Source organism: Corvus cornix, chromosome 1A, assembly GCF_000738735.6.
Source record: "Corvus cornix cornix isolate S_Up_H32 chromosome 1A, ASM73873v5, whole genome shotgun sequence".
Taxonomy (NCBI): domain Eukaryota; kingdom Metazoa; phylum Chordata; class Aves; order Passeriformes; family Corvidae; genus Corvus; species Corvus cornix.
In genome coordinates this window covers 50,631,890-50,646,086 of record NC_047057.1, presented here as the reverse complement: position 1 = coordinate 50,646,086, position 14,197 = coordinate 50,631,890, and the positions used below count along the sequence as shown (strand labels likewise).

The 14,197-nt window shown below is 51.9% G+C and overlaps 1 protein-coding gene across 1 annotated transcript; it reads left to right on the top strand.

The window, feature by feature from the left end:
* Positions 1-65: 65 nt before the first annotated feature.
* NOL12 (nucleolar protein 12) lies at positions 66-3,442 on the top strand. The gene is made up of 6 exons (XM_039571126.1): positions 66-184; positions 283-388; positions 487-535; positions 962-1,104; positions 1,973-2,073; positions 2,674-3,442. The coding sequence occupies exons 1-6, from the start codon at positions 105-107 to the stop codon at positions 2,843-2,845; spliced, it is 651 nt and encodes a 216-aa protein (XP_039427060.1). The 5' UTR covers positions 66-104; the 3' UTR covers positions 2,846-3,442.
* Positions 3,443-14,197: the final 10,755 nt, after the last annotated feature.

Here is a 14,197-nt window from a genome sequence, read left to right as displayed (position 1 = left end):
CTCCACGGCGGGGCCGCTTGGTGCCGCCCGGGCCGGCCACCGGCGGACAGAACGCGCGGCGTTCCGCCGGAAGGGGCGGGCGGCAGCGGCAGCGTGGGGCCGCCATGGGCCGCAAGAAGAACAAGAAGGGTCCGGGCGGCCGCGAGGGGCGGCTGGTGGTGACTTTCGACGAGGAGCGGCGGAGGTGAGGCCGGGCGGGCCCCAGGGCGGGAGGCGCGGAGCGGGGAAGGAAGGCATCCCCCGGCTGCTAAAAGCCGGGGGGTTCTGTGTTGCCGGCGGCAGGGAGTACCTGACCGGCTTCCACAAGCGGAAGGTGGAGCGGAGGAAGGCGGCGCTGGAAGAGATCAAACGGAAGCTGAAGGAGGAGCAGAGAAAAATGAAAGAGGAGGTGAGGGAAGGGTCTTGTGTCCCCCCTCGCCAGGGCGGGCAGTGAGCGGGGCAGGAGGGGCGGGCAAAGGCGCCTCATGACCTGTTTCCATTTCTCAGCGGCACCAGGAGTACCTGAAGATGCTGAGCGAGAGAGAGGAGGCACTCGGTACGTGCTGGGCCCTCGGTGGGGAGGGAGGTGGGCGCCCGTGGTCCGACAGCCTTGGCTGGGTAATGAGAGCTGGGGCAGGGATGCTCGCACGCTGTCCCACAACAACAGCTGCTCGGTCCTGTCCTGTCCCCCAGACAAGCTGGGCAGCAATCTGGGTGGTAACCCCGCAGCCCTCTGGCACAGGAGATCATGAGTGTTGTACAGAAAGGAAGGAGCAGGAGGACGTCTCCAAGGTGTCACCAGGTCCCCTCAGGGAGGAGAAGGAGCTTGCCCTCCAGGCTTGCAGTGCCAAGCCCCTCTGCCCTTTATCCCTGCGTGCCAAGGCAGGGTGTCGCCCCTGCCCAGCATGGTGCGGCAGGAACAAGTGAGTTTACCTCGTGAAAAGCTGGGCACTTTGCAGTGCAGCATTTCTTGTGTCCCCAGAGGAGGCTGATGAACTGGAGCACTTGGTGACGTCGCGGACAGAGTCTGTGAACATCGACCACCCAAACCACATCGTAACAGTGACCACCATCAGTGACCTGGACCTCTCGGGGGCACGCCAGCTGGGACTGACCAGCCCCGTGGTAAAGCCTGTTCCTACCTCTCTCTGTCAGCTGTACACGCTCCTGGGGCTGGTGAGGTAGGGCTGGTGCTCTCTGAGTATGCCCAAGGCCTTGCAGCTGGCTGGGAACAGGGATGAAAAGGGAAATTCATAACTTGTCTATTTTTCCACAATTTAAATTGGTGCTCTAAAGAGAAGGAAATGTCCTGTGTGAATAGCTCACTCCAAACCTCCCTGGAATCCTTTGCTAGTCCCAACTGACCATGGTTAAAGGAAAAGTGTTACTGGACTGGATGGCAACAGTGTAGTACTTTAAAAACTGATACAACACAAGCAGCAAGATTTCAGACTTTGCTGCGTGGGCTGTCCTCAACCTCTTTCCTGTGCCTTGTTCAGAAATATTACTGTTAGCATGAGGAGGGATTTCTCTCTGCATAATCCCGTGCTTGGACCACAAATAAGGAAACCATTCAGTTCTGGTTGTGGTCACTTTTATTCTCAAAAGATCTCTAAGATCTTGTATTTTTTTCATAGAGACTCTCAGCTACTGGTTGTGCTTACATTTGTAAGGTCATCTAATCTGAAAATCCACTCAAAGAGGTCTTAGTAGTAATTTAAGCAAAAGCCAAGACCTTTGGTTCATAGTTTAAACTTCAATCGCATGGCCATTAAGATCATACTGAAGTTTTTTGGATCTTGGGGTGGATTACTGTAGGACATCTCTTTGGTTGTGCCTTTCTGCGGGACTGCAGTAGGGAACCTTGACACTTGGACAGCGAGGGATGTGGAGAATTAAAAAACCTTCATCTGTGACTAGTTAGTTCACAAAACAGGATGAAACCAAGAAGGCGAAGGAAACGCCAGAATCACAAAAGTGCTTTCTTTTTAAGGGAAAAAGTGATGGATCTGAAGAGGAGAAAGGGGAAGAGGTGGTGAACAAGCCTGTAAGAACAATGCCCAAGAAGTCCAGAAACCCCTTCCTGTCTGAAAAGTATGTATAGATTCCTTCAGGCCGTTGCTGTTCGGCTCTGGCAGCTGATGGGAGCGTTGGGTCCCGGGATGCGCGGCGTGGCCGCCGGAGGGGTGCGGTGCTGCCCGGGCAGGGGCCGGCAGGGGGAGCTGGCGGAGCGCAGCCCGCACGCCCCGCTCCGCTCCCGCGCCTCCCGTGACCGCGCAGGAGGAGCGGGAGGAGGGTGGGCTGCGTCCTCACCTCTTACCCAGTCCTTCATCGCGGCACATTCCGCAGCGTGCTCAGCTTGTCTCTAGGGCTGAAGGTCAGAAGATCCTAAAGCTGAAAGCTCAGGCGTTCCCCACATTTTTCAGTATCCAGGTTTTACAACTGCTTTGGGGGTGTGGAGAGTTACTTTAACTCTGTGGTGTCTGGGCAACACAATGCTCCCAAAATCAATTTTTGTTGTTACTGCATATGGAGACTTGCAGGTTTCATGCACAGCTTGGAGTCCCGCTGGGACTTGCTGTGTCTGGCATCCATTCCTGCTGGGCCACACAGAGCTCTCCAGCTATTGTTGTGGTTTCGCCTTGCTTCTGCAGGCTTTATCCCCAGACATTTTTCTCTTTCTGCCCTGCACAGAATCTCTGCTCTTACTGCCACACTGCACATGCACAGCCGGAAAAAGACAAAAGGAAAGAGATCCCAGCGTGGGCAGGGCCCACGTAAGAAAATCCAGAAGCCCAGCACAGGGCGAACCACCAAGACTCAGCGACGGAGACTGACGGGCAAAATGGGCCATGACCAAGATTAACAGAAGCTAATGTTCGGACCACCAGCTGGGACAGTGCTCCACATCTGGCCTGCTGCTCACTGGGACCCTGTCATTGTGGGCAAGCACTGTGTTTACTTGGGATTCTGACTAGCAGTGAGCCCGGTTCAGCCTTTCTGTAGCCTCCTGAATGCTGGCCAGGGTGACTAGACGCTCTACCCATTTATTTTTGCAGTGATCTCCAGCTAAGTGTCTGGGTGCCACAGAACCTCTTAAAAACTTCTGCTGAAGGTCACATTCTCTATTTGGCATAACCCTTCTGTCCTTGGGGCCCCCTCTTTCGGAGCTGATACTTGGCTTTATCAAAGAAGACGATCTGGGGCAGAGTCCAACAGGCACATCATTGTCAGGGCAATGTGAGAGACTTGGAAGAGCTCTGCTTGCACTCCTGCAACAGCGCCCTGGCATTTCTGCTGTGCAGTAAATCCTTTTTCCATGGAGCCATAGTGTCATCTTGTCTCGTGTGTTTCTTCACCACACACACAGTGCCACACCTGAATGCAGGGGTGCTTTTTGTTTGGTACTTGTGCCAGGTGAAATTGGGTAACTTTGTGAATAAATTTGAAGTCATTTTGGTAAGAAAAAAAATCTGTGACTTATTTGAAGCACGACAGGAGCTGTGCTAAGGCCGGTACCAACTGGAAAGAGGGGGAAGTAATTCCTGGTGTTTAAAGGATATTGAAATCCATTGGTGCTTGGAAAATGGAATAGCTAGGAGCTATTTCTGTGGCAAGGCAGGGCCAGCTAGAGCAGGAATGGCTCATTCCATTGTCTGCTGAATATGCCGATCGTAACTGCGATAGCTCAGGGGAGTATGAAATGCCCTAATGCCCTTGCTTGAATGTGTGTGGCCTCTCCAGGGTGGGAGTGGCAGAGGCTGCCCTTGCCCTTTACCTCAGGGTTCCTGCAGTTATTAGCAGCTAATTGCCTTTCTTCTTAGGACCTCAGTGTATGTTTTTTAGCGTGGTTGCCTCCGGCAGGGGGAGAAAAAAATCTTTGCATGGTTGGGATTTAGGAATACTGGTGGCAAAACTGAGTGAATCCTCTGAGGAGGAGAGTGAGCCCACGCAGCATGCTGGCCTCTGTCCTGGAGTATTGTGGAGTATTCTGCCTCTGTCAGCCAGGCCTCCTCCCATGCCATGTGTGCACTGGTGTCCTGGGTTGCAGTGTATTCTATTACCATCCCCATCAGCCGTTGAAATCAGGTGGGGCAGTGTTTCCTTGCCTCCTCCCCCCAGACTATCTTTCTGTTAATTGCCCATCATTGTCCTGCCGCCTGACTCAGAGATAACTCCCTCCGGACTATCTTCTGTTAATGAGCCTAATCAACACTTTGCCTCATGACTCATTACCCCATTGTGAGATGCTCCACCCAGAGGGAGGAACCAAGCATCCCATCGTGGATATAATCTGAGGCTGAACACCAGAGAGACCGGCTTCCCACTGGATTTCCAGAGGACAGGAGCTACACAGCCACCATTGGACTTCCTGAGGAAGAGCAGACTGTTTTACTACAGGATCACAGCTTCAGAAGACTGCAGCCACCATTTCTACCAGACTGCTACCACCACCCTGCCTAACAGGGTGTCAGGTTGTACCTTGACTCTGTCAGTTTGACAGTGTTTTCTTTTACCTTTTTTTTCCCCTTTTCTTTAATTTCCATTAAATTGTTATTCTGACTTAGTGCCTCTCACTGGTTTGTTTTCAAACTAGCACATAATTTGGCGCCCAACGTGGGGCAGCTCTGAGAGAAAGTCAGAATTACAATTTTGTGTTAACGGAAACCTATTCACCATGGTGCTCAGCTTGTCTATGTGGGTACTGTATTTTGCTCTCTATATTTTTCCTCACATGGGGAACTACCTGCCTGTAGTATTACTCCTGTTAAAACCAGGGAATGGTATGAGAATTGCTTTAACGGTTTATTATGCCTACAGCATAATAACCTGTGAGGCGATGAATACCATTCGGAGTATATACTCAGTTTTGTTTGGCTGTCCTAGTCTGGGCTTCTATGTCTGGGATCTCCTCAACAATCGCACCCAGCCCCTGGTGGGAGGAGTAGAGAGTGGTTTCTTCCAGCCTTTCAGGCCAGGCACAGCAGTTTTTGAAAATATTGAATTCCCTCTGGATGTCAAAGACGGCATAAACTTGCTGTCAGTTCTGCTTTGTCTTCTCTGTACAGCCTGCACCATGTACACCATGCTTAGAAACAGAGCTATGGCACAGCATCCTCAGGATGAGGGAGGGAAAAAGAGCAGAGCAACAAACACCATGTCTACGCAGACTGACACAGAGGAGAAAGAAACCAAATGCAAAACAACAGCGTCCATGTCCACACAGACTGACACAGAGGAGAAAGAACCCAGACACAAGACAACAGCGTCCATGTCCACACAGACTGACACAGAGGAGAAAGAACCCAGACACAAGACAACAGCGTCCATGTCCACACAGACTGACACAGAGGAGAAAGAACCCAGACACAAGACAACAGCGTCCATGTCCACACAGACTGACACAGAGGAGAAGGGAACCAAAAGCACTGTCAGCGTCCCCATGCAAACCATCACTGAACCAGAACAGCCTAAACCGATTGCAGTTGCCCCCGTGCAGAAGAAGAAATCAAAAAGCAAATCAGTCCGCATAGTGACTGACGAGGATGCAGCAGGACCTTCGCACCCAGCAGAAGAGGCAGAGCCAGAGATCATCACTCGGTCGCTATCCCTGGGTGAGCTGCGAGACCTGCGGAGGGAATTCACCCGCCAGACAAACGAGTCTATCCTGACCTGGCTGCTCCGCATCTGGGACGCTGCAGCCAATGACACCATTCTGGACGGAAGTGAGGCCAGGCAACTGGGATCTCTGTCCCGGGATGTGGTCATTGACCAGGGGATCGGGAGAACCCAAGAAACCCTCAGCCTCTGGCGGCGACTGCTTGCAAGTGTAAGGGACAGGTACCTTTGTAAAGAAGACCTCCAGGTGCACCAAGGAAAATGGAGCACAATGGAACAAGGTATCCGGTGCCTGAGGGAATTGGCTGTGCTGGAGATCATTTTCTCAGAAGATGAGAGATTTCCTAAGAGCCCAGATGGTGTCCAGTGCACGTCACAGATGTGGTTGAGGTTCGCACGCCTTGGACCAGAGATGTACTCCCATTACCTGGCAACGCTGCAATGGAGGGAAGGCGAGGACAGGGTGGGCGTCTTGGTGAACAAACTGAGGATTTACGAGGACACCGTCACAGCCCCGTTTCGCACCCATGTCTCATCCGTGGAAACAAGTCTTTTGGCTGAGCAAGTCCGGAGCTTGATTGAAGAAGGCCATCAGAAATTGAGAAAGGAACTTAAGGAAGAGATTTACCACATCCTGCCAGAACCAACAAGAGTCTCTGCCATTAGGAGCCGGCGACCCCCAACCAGGGAGAGAGGATACACCCCACGAGGTAACCTCTGGTTTTTCCTTCAGGAACATGGAGAAGACATGAGTAAGTGGGATGGAAAACCCACCTCCTCCTTAGCAGCTCGGGTACGTGAACTAAAAAGAGGGACAACTACCACAAGAAGTGCATCTAGAGTCAACGCCGCTCCGGTCTCCCGCACACAGAACTCCAGACGGTACCGGAATGATAATATGACCGATCCTCTTGAAGGGACCTCAGGAACGTATTCACCGGAAGGGAGCAACGTGCAACATGACCAGGAATAGAGGGGCCCTGCCTCTAGCCAGGTAGAGGAAAGGGAGAATCGGGTCTTTTGGACTGTGTGGGTCCGATGGCCTGGCACATCTGACCCACAAAGATACACGGCTTTGGTTGACACCGGTGCTCAATGTACTCTGATGCCATCAAGGTATGTGGGAGCAGAACCCATTTCTATTTCTGGGGTGACAGGAGGATCCCAGCAGCTGACTGTACTGGAAGCTGAAGTGAGTTTAACTGGGAACGAGTGGCAGAAACACCCCATCGTGACTGGCCCGGAGGCCCCGTGCATTCTCGGCATAGACTATCTCAGAAATGGATATTTCAAGGACCCAAAAGGACATCGTTGGGCTTTTGGGATAGCTGCTGTGGAGACAGAAGATATCAGACAACTGAGTACATTGCCTGGCCTCTCAGATGACCCCTCTGCCGTGGGACTGCTAAGAGTTGCAGAACAACAGGTGCCAATCGCCACAGCAACAGTGCACCGCCGGCAATACCGCACCGACAGAGACTCTGTGGTTCCCATCCATGAGATGATTCGCAAACTGGAGAGCCAAGGGGTGGTCAGCAAGGCCCATTCACCTTTCAACAGCCCTATATGGCCAGTGCGTAAGTCCAGTGGAGAATGGAGGCTGACGGTGGACTACCGTGGCCTGAATGAGGTCACGCCACCATTGAGCGCCGCTGTACCGGACATGTTGGAACTTCAGTACGAGCTGGAGTCCAAAGCAGCGAAGTGGTACGCCACTATTGACATTGCCAATGCCTTCTTCTCCATTCCTTTGGCAGCAGAATGCAGGCCCCAGTTTGCTTTTACCTGGAAGGGTGTGCAATACACCTGGAACCGACTGCCCCAGGGGTGGAAGCACAGTCCCACCATTTGCCACGGACTGATCCAGACTGCATTGGAAAAGGGTGAGGCTCCAGAACATCTGCAATACATCGATGACATCATCGTGTGGGGAAACACAGCAAAGGAAGTGTTTGAGAAAGGAGAGAAAATCATCCAGATTCTCCTGGAAGCTGGCTTTGCCATCAAAAGGAGCAAAGTCAAGGGACCTGCCCAAGAGATCCAGTTCCTGGGAGTAAAGTGGCAAGATGGACGACGTCAGATTCCCACCGAGGTCATCAATAAGATCACTGCGATGTCTCCACCGACCAGCAAGAAGGAAACACAAGCTTTCCTAGGCGCCATAGGTTTCTGGAGGATGCACATTCCCGAGTACAGCCAGATCGTGAGCCCTCTCTACCGGGTTACCCGCAAGAAGAATGATTTCCACTGGGGCCCCGAACAGCAGCAAGCCTTTGCCCAGATCAAGCAGGAAATCGCTCATGCGGTAGCCCTTGGCCCAGTCAGGACAGGACCAGAGGTGAAGAATGTGCTCTACTCTGCAGCCGGGAACAATGGTCTGTCCTGGAGCCTCTGGCAGAAGGTGCCTGGTGAGACTCGTGGCCGACCACTGGGATTCTGGAGCCGAAGCTACAGAGGGTCTGAAGCCAACTACACTCCCACAGAGAAGGAAATCTTGGCAGCCTATGAAGGAGTCCAAGCTGCCTCAGAGGTAATTGGCACTGAAGCACAGTTGCTTCTGGCACCCCGACTACCGGTGCTGGGTTGGATGTTCAAGGGAAAGGTTCCTTCCACGCATCATGCCACCGACACCACATGGAGCAAGTGGATCGCCCTCATCACACAGCGTGCCCGTATTGGAAACCCGAATCGCCCTGGGATTCTAGAAATTATAACAAACTGGCCTGAAGGTGAGACTTTTGGATTATCCTCTGAAGAAGAGGAAGAGCAAGTGACTCGTGCTGAGGAAGCCCCACCATATAATGAGCTACCGGAGACTGAAAGACGTTATGCCCTCTTCACTGATGGTTCCTGCCGAATTGTAGGCGCTAATCGAAAGTGGAAAGCTGCAGTATGGAGCCCCACACGACGAGTTGCACAAGCTACCGAGGGACAAGGTGGATCGAGTCAGGTTGCAGAGCTTAAAGCCGTCCAGCTGGCTTTGGATATTGCTGAACGAGAGAAGTGGCCGAGGCTCTATCTCTACACCGACTCATGGATGGTAGCTAATGCTCTGTGGGGATGGCTGGATCGCTGGAGAAAGGCCAACTGGCAGCGCAGAGGGAAACCCATCTGGGCCGCTGAGATTTGGCAGGACATCGCTGCCCGAGTAGAGAAGCTGACCGTGAAGGTTCGACACGTGGATGCACACGTACCCAAGAGTCGGGCTAATGAAGAGCATCTCAACAACGAGCAGGTGGACCGAGCTGCCAAGGTGAAAGTATCACAGGTGGATCTGGACTGGCAGCACAAGGGAGAATTATTCCTAGCTCGTTGGGCCCATGATGCCTCTGGTCATCAGGGGAGAGATGCAACATACCGATGGGCCCGTGACCGAGGGGTGGACCTTTCCATGGACAGCATCTCACAGGTCATCCACAGTTGTGAGACCTGTGCTGCAATCAAACAGGCCAAGCGGGTGAAGCCTCTGTGGTATGGTGGACGATGGTCAAAGCACAGGTATGGTGAAGCCTGGCAAGTTGACTACATCACCCTTCCCCAAACCCGCCAAGGCAAGCACTACGTGTTGACCATGGTTGAAGCAACCACTGGATGGCTGGAGACTTACCCTGTGCCTCATGCTACAGCCCGGAACACCATCCTGGGCCTGGAAAAGCAAGTCCTGTGGAGACATGGCACCCCTGATAGGATCGAGTCAGACAACGGGACTCATTTTAAGAACAGCCTCATCAACACCTGGGCCAGAGAACACGGTATTGAATGGATATATCATATTCCTTATCATGCATCAGCTGCTGGGAAAGTTGAACGCTGCAATGGACTACTTAAAACTACCCTAAAGGCACTTGGTGGGGGGACCTTCAAAAATTGGGAAGCGAACTTAGCAAAGGCCACCTGGATAGTCAATACCCGAGGGTCCATCAATCGAGCTGGTCCTGCCGAGTCTGAACCCTTGCACACAGTGGATGGAGATAGAGTCCCTGTGGTACACCTGAGAGGTATTTTAGGAAAGACTGTTTGGATTAATCCCACCTCAGGCAAAGGCAAACCCATCCGTGGGATTGTCTTTGCTCAAGGACCTGGTTGCACTTGGTGGGTAATGCAGAAAGATGGGGAAACCCGTTGTGTACCACAAGGAGACCTAATCTTAGGTGAGAACGGTGTGTAGGTTTCACTGTGTATATATATATATATATATGTGTGTGTGTTTTAGAGTTTAAGAAGGTATTGATTTGGGATAATGTAGATGGTAATAGAATAAGGGGTGGATAATGTCCTGGGTTGCAGTGTATTCTATTACCATCCCCATCAGCCGTTGAAATCAGGTGGGGCAGTGTTTCCTTGCCTCCTCCCCCCAGACTATCTTTCTGTTAATTGCCCATCATTGTCCTGCCGCCTGACTCAGAGATAACTCCCTCCGGACTATCTTCTGTTAATGAGCCTAATCAACACTTTGCCTCATGACTCATTACCCCATTGTGAGATGCTCCACCCAGAGGGAGGAACCAAGCATCCCATCGTGGATATAATCTGAGGCTGAACACCAGAGAGACCGGCTTCCCACTGGATTTCCAGAGGACAGGAGCTACACAGCCACCATTGGACTTCCTGAGGAAGAGCAGACTGTTTTACTACAGGATCACAGCTTCAGAAGACTGCAGCCACCATTTCTACCAGACTGCTACCACCACCCTGCCTAACAGGGTGTCAGGTTGTACCTTGACTCTGTCAGTTTGACAGTGTTTTCTTTTACCTTTTTTTTTCCCCTTTTCTTTAATTTCCATTAAATTGTTATTCTGACTTAGTGCCTCTCACTGGTTTGTTTTCAAACTAGCACAACTGGAAAGGAAATGACAAAGAAAGAAAAGGCCTATGTGTCCAAAACCCACACCAGAAAAATTTGCAACCCAGCAATGGGCAAGTAAATAGATTCCTCATGCCAGAAATGGGAGGGAAAAGAGTAAACCAGTGCCTGAGGCTGCATGGAGGAACATCAGAACGATGCTGATGGCCACCAGCTGCTAAAGCGAATGGCACCGGCCTGATGTATCTCTCCATCGTTTCTTGGAGGGTGTGCACACAGAGCCATCCTCCGGAGTGTGTTAAGGGGGAGGGTATGATCTTAACACTGGCAGCAGCAGCGCAATTTCTGCAGGAGGGAGGGTTCTGGAGGGAACCGGGTGACACACATGCTTGTGGTAAGATCTGGGGTCCTCTTGCACTTCCCTTTCCCTTCTGAAGAAGGTAATTGCTGGGGAAATGGACGCTGTTATCATTGGTGCCTTGGATGCTTGGATTCAGAGTCCCACCCTGGGCTGAGTTCTTGGACGCTAACACTGAATAAACTCAGTCACATTATTAAGGGCTGTGTGTTGTTTTCTCACCTCCAAAATAGTTCTCAAACGCTGCCTTAAAGGCCATGCCAGAAAGGTCATGGGATTTAATGGGTGACCTTACCTATCCACCTGTCTCAAGTGGTGTTCTTGGGTGTTTCAGAGCTGCAAAAACACAATTCGGGCAAGGCCAAAAGCGTGATGCTGAACTGGATCTCAGCCAAAGAACCCAAGAGGTCCTCTTGGATGACCTCATCATATTCCGGATGAGGTGTTAAGAGTGACTTCTGTTTTTGTCATTTTGCTGCCAGGTGATCTAGAAGAATCTCACTTTTAGTTTGCTGCTTCCCTGGCCTCATAACATCTTTCAGGCTTTCTCAAGTGTCAGCTGAAATGTCTAACAGCCTCTTCCATGCTCTGAAATCTTTCAATTCCTGCTAGAAAAGGAGTTTTGAAATTCAAAAAAACCAAAAAAGTGTATGGAAAAACTGAGAACAGATCTGTTAAATCCTATTCAGCATTAACCATCAGGATTGTTCACTACACTATTGATTTCTCCATTTGATTGATTAAGGCTGTATTTTGTAATGTGAATTACTGACTCAGCCCTAGCCTGGTGTTTTTGTTATGCACAGGGTGTACAGTCAGGCTACCCCCAGATGTATTGAACTGAGGATATGAGTTTCCACGCACAAGTTAGTGAGTTAAGTGTTTGCCAGACACATCACTCTTCATACCAGACTGGCTTAAAATTCTTGTTTGATGCTTCCACTTGTTTTCAAGATGGATTTGAGCATTATGTTGGTTTTTTTCCCCCCTGAGCTGCTCAGGAGGAGGCTGCTTCCAAATGTAAGGTACTTGAAAAATGTGAGGTACTTGCAAAAATCAACATGCTAGTGCAGTTGCTGCTCTGTAAAGGAAAAGCAGAGACCAGCAGCTCCCTGTGAACTCCCTTTTCCACAGGCATTTCACACGTGGCTCTGCAGCTGGGTCACCTCGGGCACCTGCACATTGCTGTGCATGTGCCCCAGGCTCACACAGAGATGCAGGGCTTTGACATGGGCTGCCACACTGGGATTGCCATGCATGATGGCTTTCACTGACTAGACTGCGATTCCGCACACATGCACACACAAAAAATATAATTGGGATTACCAAGGATCAAAAGCAGACTGGGAGCCAAAAAGATCAGACAGTTGGGGGAAAATTGGAGCGCAGCAAAAAGGAGGAATGGTTGCAGTGTGTGCATGAGCTGTGTGATAATCAGTGCAGTGTCGTTATTGCTTTTGTAGTGTATCAAGCTCAAGGCTGTACTCAGTACAGTCACACTGCTGCTTCCAGCAGTGTGTTCCAGAAATGAACTCAAGGAAAAAGTTACTGGGAGAGTGACAAGAACTTTTGGGGACTAAATGGGAGCTGAATAATAGGTTGTGTGGGGTAGACAGATTTGAGGAATGGATTGCAGACTGCCCTTAATGAATAAACAAAAAGTGAAATTGGATGTTTTGTAACTCTCACCAGCATCGGGAAGAGAAGGAGTTTGAATTGTAAAAGGAGCAGTGGAGGACAGATGCTAAGGGCGTTACGATAGAAATAGCAAGGGTCAGGCAGGGCTTGTGCTTGGCAGGTAAAGCCCGCGTTAGACAAATCTCTGAGTGCTGTGGGTAGGCATGACCCCCTGCTAGAGCTGTGCTGGGACACGGTGGCGTTTCGCTATCTCAGTGCTTGCGGGTAAGTCCGCTACTTTGGCATCTGCTTCGGCGTCGGGCTAACCTGTTCCTGGGCGCTGCCTCCGGGGTGCACTGGGGAAGGCCCTCGGCAGGCGGCGAGGCGGTGCCTGGGGAGCCGCAGGCGGGGAAGGGCCGGGGCCGAGGCGCAGCGCGGTGCCCGTGCCCAGGCGCGGCCCGCAGCCGCGGCCGCTCGATCGCCGGCGCGCTGCCCGCGACACGTGCGAGCCCGCGCCCCTGGGCGCCACGGCCGCGCGCCGCCGCCGGCCACTCAGGGCGCGGTATTCAAATCACCGCCCGGCGACGGCCAATCAGCGGGCAGGGGGCGGGGCCTCGCGCCCCGCGGTTCCCACGGCGAGCTCCATTGAGGGGGGGAGCCCGGCGGGCGGCGAGGCGCTGGGAGCCATAGGGAAGCGGAGGTACTGGGGGCACTGGGGGGCACTGGGAGCACTGAGCATGGCCGCCTGCATGCATGCCAGAGGCCCTGGGGATCGCAGCATTATCCCCTCAGTAGGCCCCGAGGGATGTGGGGAGCAATGATTTGCCCATCAGGCAGTGGGGGTACCAGGGGCTCCAGCCACGGGTGGCAGTCAGTGGGCAGTGGTGGGCAGCGATGTTGGCGTGTTTAGTGCTGCATCCCTGGCAGGGGAGTGCTTAGGCTTCCGTCTAGCATTTCGTGTGAGCAAGTCAAGCAAACATGCCCCAGTGCGAGGAAGGATGCTGCAAGGCTGGCACCTAGTGCAACTTGCTGTACTGAAAGTAAGTGCACTGACAAACAAATACTATAGCTTTGGTTTTGGCACTGACGTTTGGCCTTGGTTGTTTTGGGGAGCAGCTAAAGCCCTGGTCAGCTGCTCTGACTCAAGTGTTCATGTTTAGGGCACCAGCGGCATGTTCACGTCTCAGATGCTGGTCTGATTTCCTGTCCTTCTGTTGGTGCCTCCTCCGGGCAAATTAGGCAGAACCCTCCCAGCTCAGATCACATCCTCAAATCTGAGGACTCACTCTCAAACTCTGCAGGACAGAGGAGGTGATGGTGGACAGGATGCTTGCAAAAAAACCAGAAGAGAAGTGGTGGATCCCAGCTGTTGTGCTAGCAATGCTTGCCCTTCACAGTTTTGCAATCAGTTGCCCTACAGGTCTCAAAATTTTGGTAGGATTAACAAGTTTAGGAAGAGTCTCAGTGTGTTTCCAAATTTCCTAAGCTGCTTAGAGCCATCCCTTTATGAGCAACATAATTAAGAAGAAAGGTTTCAGTTTTGTGCCTTGTAAGAGAGGAAGAACATTTCCATCAAACAAAATAGCAGGACACAAGGACTGTTCGCAAGGACTCCCAAACTGGGGGGTGTCAGCAGTCGTTTCAGGGTGCAGTGCCCCTTCTATAAGAGGTCCCTCCTAGAGCCCACTCTTTTCTGTATTTATATGGGTCACCTTGTACCTGGGTTCCCTTTGATTCCAGTATTGACAGTTGGGACCAACAAACTTCAGTGTGGAAATAACATCCCTGCTTCCACAGCTTCTTCTGCTGCTGTTCCTTCC